Raw genomic sequence first — 16,949 nt, forward strand, 5'->3', positions numbered from 1 at the left:
CAGACTGTTTCTCATTCACTGTTTAGCTTCAGAAGACATGAAATTATGATAAACCTATAATTATATACATTTATGGTGTTTTTTGGCATTATTTTCTAAAGCTTCAGCCCAAACTGATTGTAACGGCACCGAAAGGACAGATGAACAAAGCATCCCAAATTTCTCCTGTTGGGTTCCACAAAAGAAAGTCACATGATTTTTGAATCACAGTTAATTAAATGAATTAAGTATGTCGTGTAATGGTGGTCTTTTAGTTGGTTTGAAAAACTCTATAGTTTGGGGGCAGTGAGATTTTTTGACATTCATATTCATATAAATCCCATTCTTTGAAACTTTCTATTCACCAAAGAAGCCTGCAAAAATGTGTCATGGTTTACACACACACAATAAATAAATAACTAAATTAATTACGTCAATGTTTTTTTACACTGATAGGTATACAAAGAAATGGTTCTTAAGCATCAAATCAGCATAACAGAATGATTTCTGAATGATCATGTGACACTGAAGGCTGGAGTGATGATGCTGAACATTCAGCTTTGCCTTCACAGGAATAAATTACTGTTTAAAATATATTAAAAATAGAGAAGCTATTTTAAATTTTTATAATACTTCACAAAATATAGAATTTTTTGAGCAAATAAATACGGCTTGGGGAGCATTAAGAGACTTCTTTCAAAATATAATCTTCAGTAATCTTCTAACTCTTAGTTAGAGCCACAGCTCAAACCGGCCTGTTATCTGATTGGTACTTTAACTGTTCAGCAATACATCAGGTAAATGAGGCATGAAGCAGTAATACAGCATCCTCAAACAATCTACAGTAAAACATTCAAAACCATATAGAATCTTACCCACTTCCAACAGTTCAAAATGCACTCTTTCAGACCTAGCCTGCATCTATTCATTGGCATTATTCTAAATTAAATGGTTCATTTTCACAGCTACATCAACATTTATGGACAACAGCTATTTGCTTCTAATTATACAAAGTGATTTTGTGTTGCAAAAATCAAATGTTTTCCTTCCTTGAGCAAAATGTATGACTCTTGACTGGGTTTCACTCTTGGGTAAGATTGCTTTGTTTTTATTTTACATCCCCAAGATGATCACCTCATTGAATATGAGTGTAGATCAATTATCTTTTGTGGTGCCGGTAGTATCAGACAGGATTCTCCCATGGAGAGTCGCTCGTGCTGGGAGGCAGGATTACAGGAACAAAGAAACCAGGGTGAAGAAAAAGATTCTAATCCTTTATCCCCCCTTTTCACTTTTATAAAATCCCTATCTCCTCAATATAGGCCTCCCTTTTTTCTTATCATAGTAATGAAACTCTTTCATATTGTCTTCGACTAATAGACCGGGCTCTGTGAACTTCAGAATCAAGCTCTTCTACATTGAGGTATATTTATTCAAGTCAATAAACTGCATGAATATGAAAAAAGATCAAACGTTAATGAATGAGTGAGCCTTCACAAAACTTTTCTCAGTGAAAATGGATCAAATTTCTGATATTCACATGAACTAAAATTGAAAATGACTTGCTGGCATCTAAATAAGATGAGTGAGTCAAGTAAAGCCAAGTAGATGTGTCAAAGGTGAACCATATAACAGCAACTGACATCCAATCCCATGAAAGTCCACTGCGATTAGTCACGGACTGCCAAACGAGTCAATCTTCAAGCTCGACTTCCAAATAGTGTTGAAGATGCCAAAACTTGATGGTCAAGAATTAGAATTCTTCTCTCATAGGGCTCTGGCTGATTTTTGATATGTCAGTCTTCATTTTTGAGAAATAAATAAAGAACAATATAACCAGAGATGACAGAGAGTGAAGAAGTCTAAAGAATTTTATAAAATCGACATGATGCATAAACATTGCTGCATTGTATAGACGTAGATGCAAAGCATCTTTTAGAATTGGTCTTAATGTTTAATATATAAAAAATAAAGTGTGTATTAGTCGTATTAGGGTATATTAGTAATTTTTCTGATATCAAGTTACACCATAATTTCAATAAAAGACTAATTAATTTAGTCTTTTACTACTACATTTGATTATAGTTCATGTAATGTTTTCATTCATCCCCTTTATAGTCAGAAAATATGAACAGAGAATAAAAAAAATGATTCCACTGAATCTCATGCAATGATCTAATCTAATCTCTGTTACCAAGATTGAAATGTACACGTCTTTTTATTAAATGTTATATTTTTAACATATCTAAACATTGTTTCATAACAAAATAACCAATGCCTTAGGCATTAACCCTTTCTTATTTTCTATATTCAAAATATTTCTGTCTGAACAAAAAGTCAATTTTTTTCCAGGCAGAAAGAAGGCAAAAAAGCCCTGTAAATTTATACCTTTTTTTGTTTTTATTTTTTGAATGTAAATCATTTAACTTTACAATACAGACAGAATTTATGCACTATTAAATTTACGGTGAAAAACAGTAAAAGGATATTCCCAGGAGTCCCTATGTAAAATCCATATATTTTATTGACATTTTAATCAGTGATTTACATTAGGGTGTTTTGTGTTTAATTTTCTGTTAGTTAATGTTTTTATTTTAGTCTGTTATTTGTTATTTTATCAGTGTTATTTTAGTTGTATGGTTGGTATATAGGCAACAATGAACTGATTCATCATGTGGCTTTCTATTTTACAACGTTATTATGGTGGTAATCAGTATAAATAATTAGGAAAAAGCATATTTTAATAGTTCAAGTAATAGTGAAGTAGTTTTATAACTTGATGAAATACATAATTGTAAGTTATATACAAGCACCAATATGCAGTACATTTACGGCAAATTCCTGGCAACAACAGCTGCTATTTAAAAAAATATAATAATTTCTTGCAATATTTTTTCAATGCAGAAAACATAATATACAAGCTATATTAAGGTTTTTTTGGGGTTTTTTTTCAGGCTCACTTTTGACTTATAGTAACAATTATTCAAACTGTGGAAACTGAGAAGAACTGAACCATTGCTAGGCAACAGGCTATGAACATCCTGTAGCTTTAGGCAGGATGACTCTACAATAGATGGAGAAAAACACATCTTTCCTCAGCTGACAAACGTTCGGTTACGTATAAGAGCTCAGACTTACATTCTCTTGATGCCAAAGGTTTGAGAACACAGAGGCCTAAGTTCTTGAAAAAAAAAATTACAAGATACTTAAGAGTTGCAGACTCTAAAGAATGACAAACAAATCAGGATTACTGCTTTCCCCTTGAGGAATTTCAGCCAGATATTTTGTGATGATTCATCAGCGGTTCTGCAGGATACACTGCAATGTAACTCAAGCATCTGGGCCTTTAATGAGATGTAGGAGGAGAAGGAGAAGAGATGCCATCCTGTCTAGAAGACTTGAGAAGACAAGCTTTTCTGCCTTGTTAATTGAATATCACATGAACCAATAAGCTCCATAGCTGGAATGGCTTTTTCTTAAGCAGAACAAACTATAGAAGCTTTATTGGACAAATGAGACACTGTCACACATCGAGAAAAACACACAAGCAAAATCGTTGAAATGAACAAAGAAAAACCCACATTTTATTGCACTTAAGTTATAAGAAAATAAAAATTCTAAATGAATCAAACAAATACACAATCCCTTTAAGGTTTCTTTTTTTATCTGTCTGTTATGCCAGGCAGTTTACATAAACTGAAAAAATAAAACAGCTCCAACATCTGATTTCTCAAACCAGATTATAAATTAAACGGGAAGGAAAAAAAAAGCAGGAGAAAGAACAAGATTGTTTTTTCTTTTAATATACAGTGTTAAACCACTTTCACAGTTCAGCTTGAGTTGTGTGACTTGGAGGATGAGACGAATCCTTTGGCTACGAATGCGGTTACGTCCTGTTTATCTATGAAGCTGCTTTACCATTCAAAAAACAAAAACAAACAAACAAAAAAAAAAAAAAACCCATGAGAGCTTCACCAACGGAATCAGGTAAGCTCTAGCACTTAAAATGTAATCAGATGTCCATTTCTGTACACTAAGACCACCTTGTTTCTTCGGTAACTTAACGTCTGTTCCAACAATCTCATTTTTTTCAACTAATTAAAAACAAGAACGGTATTCTTTTTCGTTGAAGCATACATTTCCACACAGAACGGACTGACAGAGCTTTTGTCCCAAGGAATGTGTGAACAATTTGCTCAAACACACACCCGCACGCACACCCAGTCACAAACAAGCGCATAATAGTTTCTACACGTCCATCGTTTCATCTCAGCAGACAAACCCATCTCTTTGTCAGACATTCTCCCTCCTCTACGCCCCGTAGAGGCACATTTGGCTCAAGTTTCAGTGGCAAAAAAGAGAAGCTGTTATGTCAATATCTTGCTTTTGTTGGTATGTTTGTTTGTGTCGTTTTTTACAAGTTCAAACTCTACAAGTTACTTTTGTTTAGAATTTCGTCTGGGACTAAAACGTCACAGCCAGTTAAAGTTCCAACTTATTTTTCTGTGAGTCTAGCAGCATAAAATCCAGTTTGGCCACTGGGATGGACAGTACTGGGAGGGGGGTGCGGGGGGAGGGATGGGAGAGTCATATTGCCAGGATCTTATGGGAAAACATTCCCATTTCCCACAGAGCACCAGCACTGATGAACTAATGAAACCAGACTGGCTGAAAAACATAACAAACGCAGGTCATCTCCGATCTAGAGAGGCACTGCTTATGGAAAGCTAAATTAAAAGAAAAAACGAAACGAAACAAAACATAAAACCCCAAAAACATGTGAAACAGCAGAGTGGGTTTAGCTTAATACTGAAACCTGTTGTTTGCAACAGTAGGTGGGAAGTAAAAAAAAAAAAAAAATGCCGCACTTGAAAAGAAAGCACAAAACTTTAATTCACAGCTGTTGACGCGAAAACCAAAAGACAAGTCGTGGGGTACAAAGAAAAAAAAAAAGAACTGAGAAAACGGATACAAAAGAAATTCAACACGTGAGGAAGAAAGGGATATTTGGCGTGTGCTGAGGTTGATGAGGACTGACAAAATCGGCTTCCTTTATCTCACGCTCGAATCACTCCTGCAATACAAGGCTCTTCAAAAATTCTCATCTTTCTCCTTTAAAATTTAGTTTGTGTACACTATTTATCACTCCGTGTCCGTGTTGATGCGTAAGGGTCTAATGTATACAGTGTTGACTGTTTTGATAAACAAAACAAAAAAAAGTTTGTACATATGGGTGTGAATTTCAGTCAGGCTTGAGTGAACAAGTCTCTGTGCAAGGTTTCCTTGAGTGGTAGGAAATTGGACTATCCTGTTTTCCCAAGTCCTTCTTGTCAGTGTTCTTCCCAGAAAGCTGTGGTGCATGAGTGTCTGCCCCCCCTCCTCCGGAAGGTGAACGGAACTGTGACGGCAGTCGTGGACCATGGCAAGATGGGGAGAAATGTTGGCGGCAACATATTGGGGAATTGAGCGATCGCTCCCGACGCGGAGAGACCCTGGGCAGGTTGCTCTCCCCCACCCTCCCCATTTTTTCAAACAAGTCCCCTTTAAGTTCACCCCCTTCACTTCATGTCCACGTCAAAGTCCAGCACCAGGAGCTTGGTTTCCTCCGTGCCGTTACGGCTGCCCACCGCACAAACGAGTTTGGTATTGGAGGCACGGATGCGCCAGACCACACCACCGCTGCCTCCGCTCTCCAGTGTGACCAGGTTACGGATAAACTCGCCCGTCCGAAGGTCCCACAGCTTCACCGTACCGTCATCGGAGCTGGTGATGACAAAATTCTTGTTGAACTGCAGGCATGTTACTGCACTCTGGTGCTTGTGGGGACCTGAGAGCAAAACAAAACAAACAGAAGTTAAAAAAGTACTAATTTGTATTGAATGAACACTTATAATGCATTTCATATCTTTAAAGTATCTAATTTCTATTAAAATAACTTGCAAATATAATATCGCTGAAATAAAAACCAATTAAAAGAACAGGTTTCATTAAAAAGATCTTTGTGTTCAGACGATTAACCAAAATGTTATGGGTTTGGAACGACACCCAGAATTATTTGTTTGGGTGAAATATCCCTTTTAGTATATTTATAGAGTACACTTTCATGACTTTTTCTTAAGTACTTTTAAAAAGAGCACTTTGTAATAATGTCAAATCAAAAGTTTTACCCTAAAGTACATTTTAAAATCTTATTTCAATAATCTTTTGTTGTACGTTAAAGTCCATTTTTGATCTGTTGACTAACATACTAAAGCACAAACTAAACCACATGTAAAATACTGTTATTCAATATTAAAATAAATTACAAATGTGTAATAAATGCAATTAAATTCATGCCAGACAAATTTTAAAAAGACTTTAAGGTGTTGTTGCTACACATTACATTAATATTGTAATAACAAAAGAATATGCTTAATTACATATAGTAAGTACATGTAGTTAATTAACATTACTTCGTACTTAAATATATAATTACACTAACAAAGACTCCTTAAAATAATCCCAAGTTTCAATAGAATTCATATTTTAGTTTACCATAAATGCTTGTCATTATATTTGACAGCACACTTTAAACATATTTCAAAACTCAATATAAACAGCTCTTCAGTTACATACAAAGATTCACTTAAATTTTATGAATTGAACAAAACACTCTTAAGTTTTACTAGCAGCATTTAATATACATTTCAACTGAAATGCATTTATTTATATGCAAATAATAAGCATTTAAGTGTTCAAAACATTACATCCAGTTCACACTTAAGTATATTCTTAAGTACATGATTTTCTCAAGTCCTTTTTTTTAAAGTGTACTAAAGGAATTCCAGATGGAGACACTGCAACAGTGAAATCACCAATAGACAAGAAATTGAACAGCAGCTTCGTGCCATGGCAGAGAGCGCTAAGAGAGAACGTGTAACTATGGTTACGGGAAATACTGTGGCATAAACGGCTTTGATTCTATGCCCTTGAGGTATTGAATTGAGCCAGTCTTTCTGATAGGCCAAGAAACATGCGAGTCTAAACAAAAGTGCTTAGACTGCTGTCAGTGATGAATATAGAGCAAAAAAAAAAAAAGAGAGAGATGCGCTACAATGGCTCCTGTTACTGCAGAGGGGTGTGGTGAGCTATTACAGCAACATCACAGGCAATCCACAGAGTCAAATACGCAAAAATCGCGTTATCAAACATCTAGACCTGAGAACAAAGACAGACTGAAGTTTGTGTGTGAATGAAACTAAAAATATCCATTTCAAAGGCATGAATTAGTTCATGAATACCCATTAGCAGAGCGCTAAAGTCAACTGTGTGAATGCAAATGAGATGGCCGCTCTCTATTGATGTGCAAGACACTACACAGAGCGCCACAATAGTCCCTTTTCTTTGATGAGTGACTCTGTGTTTGAGCGTTCGCATTTCAAAGCTCCGCCGCGGAGTTGAGCATCTTGTCTGGGGTTAAATGTGTTTTTGTGTATTATGTCAAACTAGAGTCATTAAGTGATAACAGGAAATGCTCAATGACCTAATTAAATGACCTATTAACTGATATATGGTCCAACCCCCTCTTTAGTACCCTATGGGCAGCCCCAACAACCACACCCCAACCCCCTCCAATTCCTTGTCATCAATCCCTCACCCTTCCAGAAGAGCAAGGCTCAAGATGCCAAGAGAGGCTGGGAATTTTCTTTTTCATTTTTTAAAAACACAAACGCCTGTGAGGTAGTGAAAAATGTGATCATTTGCCTCTAGACTGTGACTATGAATTATGTGTTTGTGTCTAAAATGGATATTCTATTGGTTTAAGCATGAAGTGCTTGAGGCACATACAAATTTTTAGAATTTTAGATTTGAAACTGAAGAACACTTAATACATTTGAATAACCACTCAACAAGCAGTCTGATTGTTAATTCATGATCGGAAGCTCTTAAAAGAATGGTTCACCCCACACCCCCCCCAAAATATATTTTTATTTCCAATTATATTTATTCACATTGTTACAAATTTTTATGCGATTATTTTTTCACAGAAGTAGAAAGTTTTAGAACAAATTATCTTTTTAAGTGGCTGTCAAGCTCCACAAAAGAGCAAAACATAGCATTATGGTACTTGTATGCCAAGTCTTCTGAAGCCACATGATGAAGGTGTGAGGAAAACCTGAAATGTATGTATTATGTTGCTTTTGAAGTTTTTGAAAAAATTTTGATCTTTTCTTCCCTATTGTGATGCATATTAGAATAAAACGGCTTTGGGATGTTCATGGACAAAGCATTCCATCGAAATTTGATATCACAGTGATTTTGAATCACTGATGGGCATCATTGTCATTTTTAGTTGAACTATTCCTCTGAGTTGTGATCAGTCAGACTCTATGCTCACCTTGCAGTGTCTGTAGGCACTGGCCGGTCTTGATGTCCCAGATCTTGACGGTGGAGTCTGCATTTCCAGAGACTAGGATATTATCTTTTAGCTCCATGCCGCTGGTTAGAGACTGATGACCTGTGAGCGTGTGAATACAGTTTCCATTCTCAACATCCCACACCCGAATTGACGTGTCCAATGAACCGCTCACCACGTGGATGCCGTCAAACTGCAGAAAAAGTTGATTGAATAAATCATTGTTATATAAGAAATGACTGTGGCTAAACACCCCGAGTAGTCATTTGGCTCATTCTCTGTCTAGAATAAAAGCCAAGAACAATTCAATAAAAGCTTTAGTGCATATGGCAGGGATTTGATTCATTTCACAATGAGATGCAGCACAAGCTGAAATCCAGATCTTTGCCATTCTATTGTTATTGTATTAAATGGCAATATGTTTGATTAAATATTTTTTTTCTAATGTAATTACCGCAAAGCTCTTAAAAGTATGGATATATGAAGTTATGAACAAATCAGGACAAATGCGGATTAGTATGGACTACAGCCCAAATGCTTTGTCTCACACAGTTGCTGGGTCAATGACAAGACAGGAAAAAAAATCCTTTTAAAATGCATTGACCAAGTTCTTGTAAATCACGTTGAATGCAAGCTTTGCATTTGGGTTGTTTCATTTGGTTTTGAACTTTTATACCATTTTCAACAGTTTAATGACTCACTAAATTACATTAAAAAACTTTCCGGAATACATGTGAAGGCACATATTTTAATCATTTAATCATTAATCTTTTTTTTTTCTTTTCTGGATGTTTAAATTATTTTATTCCCAAAGTTTTCTAGGGGTTGTAGCCCATGCCTTCTGTATGTCAAAAAGGTCAAATCATCCAATTTTCATTTTCAATGTTTTTGCGTGTTGGTTGAACCACATTCATTTAATTTGGTGGACAAAAGTTTTAAAAATGTTTAGAATATTTTACCAAATCAGCTCGATCACCCAAAAAGTACCAAAATTAATCATAGTTAAAACAGCATCATATAAGAAGCATTTTCAAGTCTATATATTTAAATGTACAATGTACAAATAGCATTTTAAATGCACTTTTGAATGATTAGCTTAACCGTTTTGCAGATCCTATTACTGTTAAACCTAATAACACTCAGATGAGTCTGATTCATTGAAGGCATGTGGCTTATGTAAACTTCCTGCACAGTTAGCAGTAGGATAGGTCATGGAAGCTTTTCAAAAGAATAGGTAGAATGATAGTGCTTCTTATTCAGACAAAATCTCTCTCTTTTTTTAGCTTTTGTTTGAGCTTTTAAGATCTCTTGCCTTTTTGCTGAAGAATTAACAGAGCAATAACCCATAGAGAAATCAAATTTTTCATTGAGCAAATGGCTAAAGTAGCTTGATTCTTTTTCTTGCTTTAAACAACTACAAATCCATCAGCCATTCATTTGCCGTCTGAGAGGCAGCTCTAGTGGTTGAGTGAGTTAGGTGTATGTAAACTTGTGTTTACCTGTAGAGAGTAGACTCTGTTGGTGTGACCCTGGAGTGTGTGCAGGCAGGTCTCGGTTTCAGGATCCCACACTTTCACCATAAAGTCATAGGCCCCGCTGACCACCCTACGGCCATCATACTGTACACAGCGAACGGCCGCCACATGACCCATGAGCACGTGCAAACACTGACCCGTCTCTATGTCCCAAACCCGCAGCGTAGCGTCCCGGGAACCGCTCACAACCCTGAGAGAGAAAAACAAACCAGTTTACTTCTTAACATCTTAAAAGTTTCATATAATACAGTTGAAATGTTTTCTTTCTCAACTTAAAATGAAAAAAAAAAAAAAAAAAAGATTCAGACATTAATTCAGCAGTCTACAACAGTCTTGTACCTCCAAGGGATGTGTTTGGTTATAGCATTACATAAATCAAAGGAAAAATATTATTTGCTAACAAAACCAAACCCCTAGGACACAGGTTTGGTAAATAATCTTTTTTTAACGAGCAAAATTAACATTAAAATGGGTGCTGGTGAAGAAAAGAGCAACAAACAGAAACTACTATTGTTGTTGCTGAATGAAGCCTGAGGTCACTGCACAAAATAAGCAATCATGCATGGCACAAAGGGAAAATATGCATACCAATTGTCCCAGAGGCATTGAAAACACTGAGAATATTGTCAGGCAAGCAATTGTGTAGTTCACAACAGAGCATAAAGAAGCTGTATGTGAATTCTCCACATGGTCAGTGTGTACAGCTGAAACCAGATGGGAACTGTGTGGTTTAACCACCACACAATCATGTATTGTGTGCTGCTATTGAAGGTAATTATCTTTAAAGTATTATATAATATACAGTACTTTATATAATACTTTAAAGTAAATGAACTCATGCATGGTAGTTGTTTATTTAAGGTTGATACTCTACAACAGTGTTTCAATTTCAGTTTATTTGAACCAAAATTATCATTGACATGTTTAAGATTTTAAAATCTATTTTTAATAATAAAAATATTTTGAAATAAAATAAAAAATAAAATCTATAGTGACTGAAAAATCTATTAAAACAACCGTATAAAAAAGGGAAATTTTTTGATCTTCCCATAAAGCCTATTTACCTTTTTACATTTTATTTAATTAATGTAAACCTGTTCAATTCTGTTTAATATGTTTGACAAAGCAAAATTATTAAATGGTTTTGCATGTTAATGTGGGCTTTGGAAGGCGGTAGATGTTACCTTTTCTCATGCAAGTGCATACAGCGCACTGTTGAGGTATGACCGTACAGCGTGTGGATACATTCTCCCGTCTCTGCATTCCAGACCTTCAGTGTTCGGTCTGTGGAGCCACTGATAATGATGTTGTCTCGCATCTGAGAGGACCAGACGCCACCAGTGTGGCCGACTAACGTCCTCAAACACTGGTGAAAAAAAGAACAAACACAAAGGTAAACCAATTGAATTACAATGCCACATATATAAACTGCAACTCTGAAAGAATGGACGAAAAAAAAAATTTGATTTCAAATGAATTCCCTGATGCCGCACTAATTAGAGGCACTCTGATCCATCACTTTGACCTTTACCCAAGACACAACTTCTGCTTATCAACATACATCAAATGACTTTACAGTCCATTCGAAGCAGGAGCAGCGTTAATGGAAAAAGAAATACTCTTTATTTCATATGATATATTAGATATTGATCAGCTTGATGAGAGAATTCCCTTAGAATAATCCATGAGGCTAAGGGCCATTTCCTCTAAATATAATTCAACCAAATTCAATTTAATTTCAGAGGCAAACACTGAATCAAATGTCATTTCGTTGTGTTATGAAGCGAGTGGAAAGCTTTGCAAGTGTCAAAGGCGCAACCTCTGAACCATGACTGATAAAAGCAGGGGTGATAAACCCACGAGATGTGAAAGAGGAGGTCTCAAGGCACTTAATTCATAATGCAGCTGCTCCTATTTCTGTCTCCATCTCGATCATGATCAACCGTAATGCATCATTAATCTTTAGAAGCGGTGACCAACCTCCAAGACTACCCGGGGCTTTCGAGTGTTTTAACGCGTCTTTGCTTTGTTCCATCGCCGTATGTGGCAGTGGATGGAACAAATGAGCAAGTACTGAGAAAATCAAACCAATTAACAGTAATTTAAAACCATTACTGTGCTAGCAAAAAATGACAAATTGGACAGTAAAACAAAGGGGTTAAAAGCAAGAATGGCTCTTTAAGGGAACTGGAGAAACAATAAAGATGTCGCCTATGAACAATCCATGTTAAAATGTGCCCAAAGACAATTTCTTATCTTGTGATCAAAAGCTTCTCTGCTCACATTTGTAATGTCCATAACATGCCAGAGAGAAAAGGGAGGGGGTTAAATCATGAATATTAATGCACTTCTTACTGTTTTATGCATGAGGTGTTGTGTTCCATAATGAGTACGTGTTACTATAAGGCAATGGATCTTTCCCATGGAATGTTCAGGTGGTTTAAATAATGCCGGCGAGCACAGAAAGCTTTCAGGCCGTGTTCTCAGGCGATTACAGCCTGCAAAGACTGTGTCTTTGAGAGGACCTTTGAAACCAAATGGCTTAGGTGTCTGTTTATCTGCCCGTTGAGAAACCATAAAAGAGCAAGTCTGTGGCACCCACGAGGCATGGAGATTAGCATTCCGTTTGAGTGGCTGGTGGGAAACGTTTGAAGCCAAGGATCGAGGTTTAAATCCATTTGAGTAACCCCTTCCAAATTCTACTCATTTTACAGTCCACATCTAATCTTAGGGAAGAAGATACCGTGCAAATTGCGGCCAGGGCGGTAAAGTGCCAGTGCTTATTTTGTTTAGTTTCCTTCCAAAAATCCACATCGCGCTCGTCGGACTGAATTTGCTCTCATTTCAACACCCTCGTTCTTGTGTTGGAAACCCACTGCATCTCTGAATGGTGTACATATTCATGTTTCAGATGGTGAGCAGAATGTTTGGAGCAGCTGTTTTCATTGCTAACCCTCCTATTTTCATACCAAAAAAGTCCTCTCCCATCTGGAAGAGCACTATTAGTAAAGCTTGTCATTACCAAACCACAGAATACAATGGTTTGTGGGAACTGTAGTTTGAAAAACATCTGCCTGTTAAATACAGTTAAGCTGTTGAGCTTGGGCTCTGTAAAGGAGTTGAAGGAGGGTATACAAGGTAAACAAATGAAACAATGGTGTGCGGAATGGTTTTGAGCATAACTGTCTTCTAGGGCCAATAAATATGGGTAAAAATAATTTTATTTAATAATTTTCTAGCATGTGACCACCATATTACATCACTAAACACTAAGAGATTAGAACAATGATGTTTAACTTAATGTAATAAAAATACTAAGATTGAAATAAAGCTAAATAGAAGTATTCAAAAATAAAAATAACAAAAATTTTATATACATAAATTTTATAAAACTCAAATTAAAATTCAAAAAGGCTTATTGAACAACACATAAGTGTACAAATGTCACACTTCAAGGTCCAATTCTTCCTATTAACAAACCATTGACCATGTCTCATGACCCAAACTCCTAATTTTCTGCTTATTTATAGTTAGCAAGGTAGTTGTTTAGTTTAGGTATTGTGTAGGATTAGGGATATAGAACTTTGTCAAACAACATGTGCTTTATGTTAATAATATATGTTAATAATAGGCATGCTAATAAGCAGCAAGAAATTTTCCTTATACTTAAATGTTATCTGTATAAATAAAATAAAATAACACTGGGCTATCATCATTACATATGAATGGCATGGGGCAAATTATTTAACTACAATAAAATCCATTTAAATATCTTAAGAGGGGGTTTTAAGACCATCAGGCCACAAACAAGAAGTTTGCATTGATTCAAGAACAGATTTCGATATATTTTCTATAATGTGTGATGTGTCTATTCTATGTGATTTGCAAAATCAGCATAAGAACGTAATCTCCGGCTGGGTGTGTTTGTTTCTCTGATATAGAAGTGGGTGGAGGGTTTGGGCAGGAGTGCTGCAGTCTGCATGTTAAGGAGTTGGTGGTCAGCCAAAGGTGCAGTCTGAGTCATGGCTGGAGAGCGGGAGGGGGAGGAGAGAGTCAAAGGAAATTAAAAGCAGAATAAAACAGCGAAAATGAGGGGAGAGAGCGTGAAATAGAGCCAAAGGCTTTAGGATGAGTAAAAGATGTGATGAAAGAAATAAGTAAACAGGAGGATGGAGGCCGGAGGGCTGTTTTCACAGTATGAGCAAATACATATGCTCATACTCTCCCTGTGACCTCCTCCCTCCTCTCTACAGTATGTCCTGTCACACCCAGGCCTCCTGCGACAGCATAAACATCTCCACGAAAGGTGACCTCCAGAGGTAGAGAGCTGCTTTCCAACATTACATAAACACTCTCATGGGCTTTCGGACTTGAAACTGTTGATCTAAACCCAGGGTTTCACACAATTCATGGGTTAGTAATTAATCTTGAATTTCACACTACATTTGTAAACCACCAGATTAACATTCATGTTTGCATATTCTTCAGGGTACAAAATGCAAGTAGCTGCTTTAATACTTGCAAGTTCATCTGTGAAAATTTTGGCAAATCAGCTTACACTTTGAAATTTTCTGGAATATAGTACAAAGATAATACACTTGCTTCTTTATTCCAGTAAACATATTTGTCACTGCTGTTCAACATGACTTTTTTTCTCCCCCCTCAGGAGCTGAAACTAAATCGTATAAAAAGCTCATGAATATTAAATGAAGTACTGAGGAAATTTATGGTCAGATATTTGTTTCCAAATAACTTGATCTATCGATCTATCACAGAATTTGAAGCAAATATTGTATAATAGAGCATAACGAGAATATTTATAAATCTTTTCATTTCAATGACCTATCCAGGCCAGGAAATCACACTTTTGAAAAACTGAGTTAGCCAGGCCAGGTTTCCCTTTCAAAACTGTGAGTGAGAAATGCAGCTTTAAACCCAGGGTGAAAAGCCTTTTACTATTTATTTAGTCTTATTTTCAAGGTATCCACATAACCTTTTGTGCACACCAAAACCTTCCGCGCCACTCATCACTGCACAGGTGAAAAGGGCTGTGGGTAAATCCTGTCGACACATCTCACAGAAGCCAGATTAAATACATCTTAGCCCAGGGCTGGTTGTGATGTGACGGAAAGAGAGAGATGTTGGCCGAGTGTCACTGACACTATATAAGGAATATTCCACAGGCGTTTTGAAACCGAGATGTCAGGCATGTCCATGTAGCCGGCACAGAGGAAACCTGGTGAACATCTCAGAAGTTTTAGGAAGAATCATCTTCAAGAATCAACTTGATCCTAATCCAAAACAACTCATCTCTTTGCTCATGTTTCAGTCACATTTCATCCCTCATCAGACGCTTATCGTGCTGTACACATCCTCAAGCATGGCACACATTCAAATGAGCAGGATGCTGCGTTACAGCCTAATATTCTCTCAAAATCACTTCCCTATTACACAGCATGAGGCCCATTCATTTACTATGGAAGGGGGCCAGTAATAGCATTATCAAGCTAGCGCGGGTGAAGATGGTCTGTAATCCACGGCACGCCCATCAGATCTTTATCTACCGTTTATATCAGCCGTTGCTCAGACATTTACTTATTTTCATGTCTGGCTAATGATACTGGGGTGAGCTATAAAACAATAACAGTACAGCAATATACATTTGTTAACCAGTATATACTTTCTTACGCACTTCCTGCACAGCTTTTCAGATTCAGCTGTAAATAAGGGGATGTTACCACTAAATAATGGCAAGAAATCATGTCTAGTGAATTATTCTCAAGCAAGGATCATGAAAACGCAGAGGTTACTCATATACTCTCATAACTCTTTTTAGGTTACAAATCTGGGTATGATTGTATATACAAATGTATACAAATGTATTCCTTTAGTGCAGTATAAGATTCTTTGGTTAAATCATCTGCCAAAGCATAAATGTAATGCTGCCTTTAATAAGGATATATGCGAGTCAAATTGGGCTGCAAACATATTTGTAAGAGATTTTTTTGGCACGAGCATTTCTCTATAAAATATGTTCTTTTCCACCCAAGTTATTCATGAATCACTTATACAGAAAGAGGGAACCAGCCCATGGTGGTGGCATTGCCAACTCCCAATAAACATTATCTATTATGGGAAAAGCTGTTAATCCGGTCTCAGATCAGCAGTGAAGGGCACCTTCTTACCTGCACAGAAAGAAACCTGCTGCTTCCAACAGATGGACTGCAGCAAAATGGCCCCTTTGGACAGATTTGTAATTTTTTTTTTTGCTTACGGGAAATAAGATAATGCCATTTTTCTGTTTTCATCTATAAACTCAAAATGGACTCCAATCTAATGAGTGAAAACATTGAAGGGTGTTTTAATGTGAACGGAGCACTTGTGTCCAAAAGGAATTCCAACTATTCTCTCACTATGGCATTCCTTGGCCAGCTTTATTCTCAGACAATATCAGAGCAAAGCAAACAAAGAACGGAGAGAAACTTGGACAATGAGACATCCAACCACCATACAAAGAGAAAGCAAACGCTTTCATTCTTTAGTGAAAATGGAGGTCAAACGAACGGCAAAAGAAGTGTTTGTGTGAGTATGTGTGTATATGGGGGTTGGTGATGTACAAATTCGGGACCCATGACCCACAGGAGCATATTTGTGTAGATCTGCTATCGATCCCAACCCAAGAAGGTTTAGTCTCAGAGGGTGAGTATCTGCCTGTGAGCTGCTTGCATGAGCTCCTGGGGTTTACAGCACTTAAATGGTGAACTGAAGTGTAGCGAAAGGAAAAAGTAAACAGACCCAAGGTCAAGAAGACAGAGACTCTGTAAGAGAAGCGGAAAGAGATGAACGAAGCAATGAAACAGATGGGAGGGAGGGCCACATCCATAGATTCAGAGAGGCAATGCAGCCGAATTAACATTTGCGGCTGTGGCCATGACAACAAGAGTGCAGACTGCTAAGCAAAAGTGACTTTGTGGTGTGGAAAAGGCAAATGTTTAAAAAAAACAATGTATATTTGGACGTTATTAATCCACTCAGACAGT

General features: G+C 36.8%; 1 protein-coding gene across 4 annotated transcripts in view; it reads right to left on the reverse strand.

Moving 5' to 3' along the window:
- Positions 1–3,535: 3,535 nt before the first annotated feature.
- fbxw7 (F-box and WD repeat domain containing 7) overlaps positions 3,536–16,949 on the reverse strand; it is a 205,778-nt gene continuing 192,364 nt past the window's right edge. For all 4 annotated transcript variants that reach the window (XM_059554022.1, XM_059554021.1, XM_059554023.1 and 1 more), the window contains 4 exons: positions 11,094–11,275; positions 9,874–10,099; positions 8,357–8,567; positions 3,536–5,806 (listed from right to left, as the gene is read on the reverse strand). In XM_059554022.1, coding sequence (XP_059410005.1) covers positions 5,538–5,806; positions 8,357–8,567; positions 9,874–10,099; positions 11,094–11,275 — 888 coding nt within the window. In that variant the 3' untranslated portion in view covers positions 3,536–5,537. The remainder of the gene's footprint in view (positions 5,807–8,356; positions 8,568–9,873; positions 10,100–11,093; positions 11,276–16,949) is intronic.

This window comes from Carassius carassius, chromosome 7, assembly GCF_963082965.1.
Source record: "Carassius carassius chromosome 7, fCarCar2.1, whole genome shotgun sequence".
NCBI lineage: Eukaryota > Metazoa > Chordata > Actinopteri > Cypriniformes > Cyprinidae > Carassius > Carassius carassius.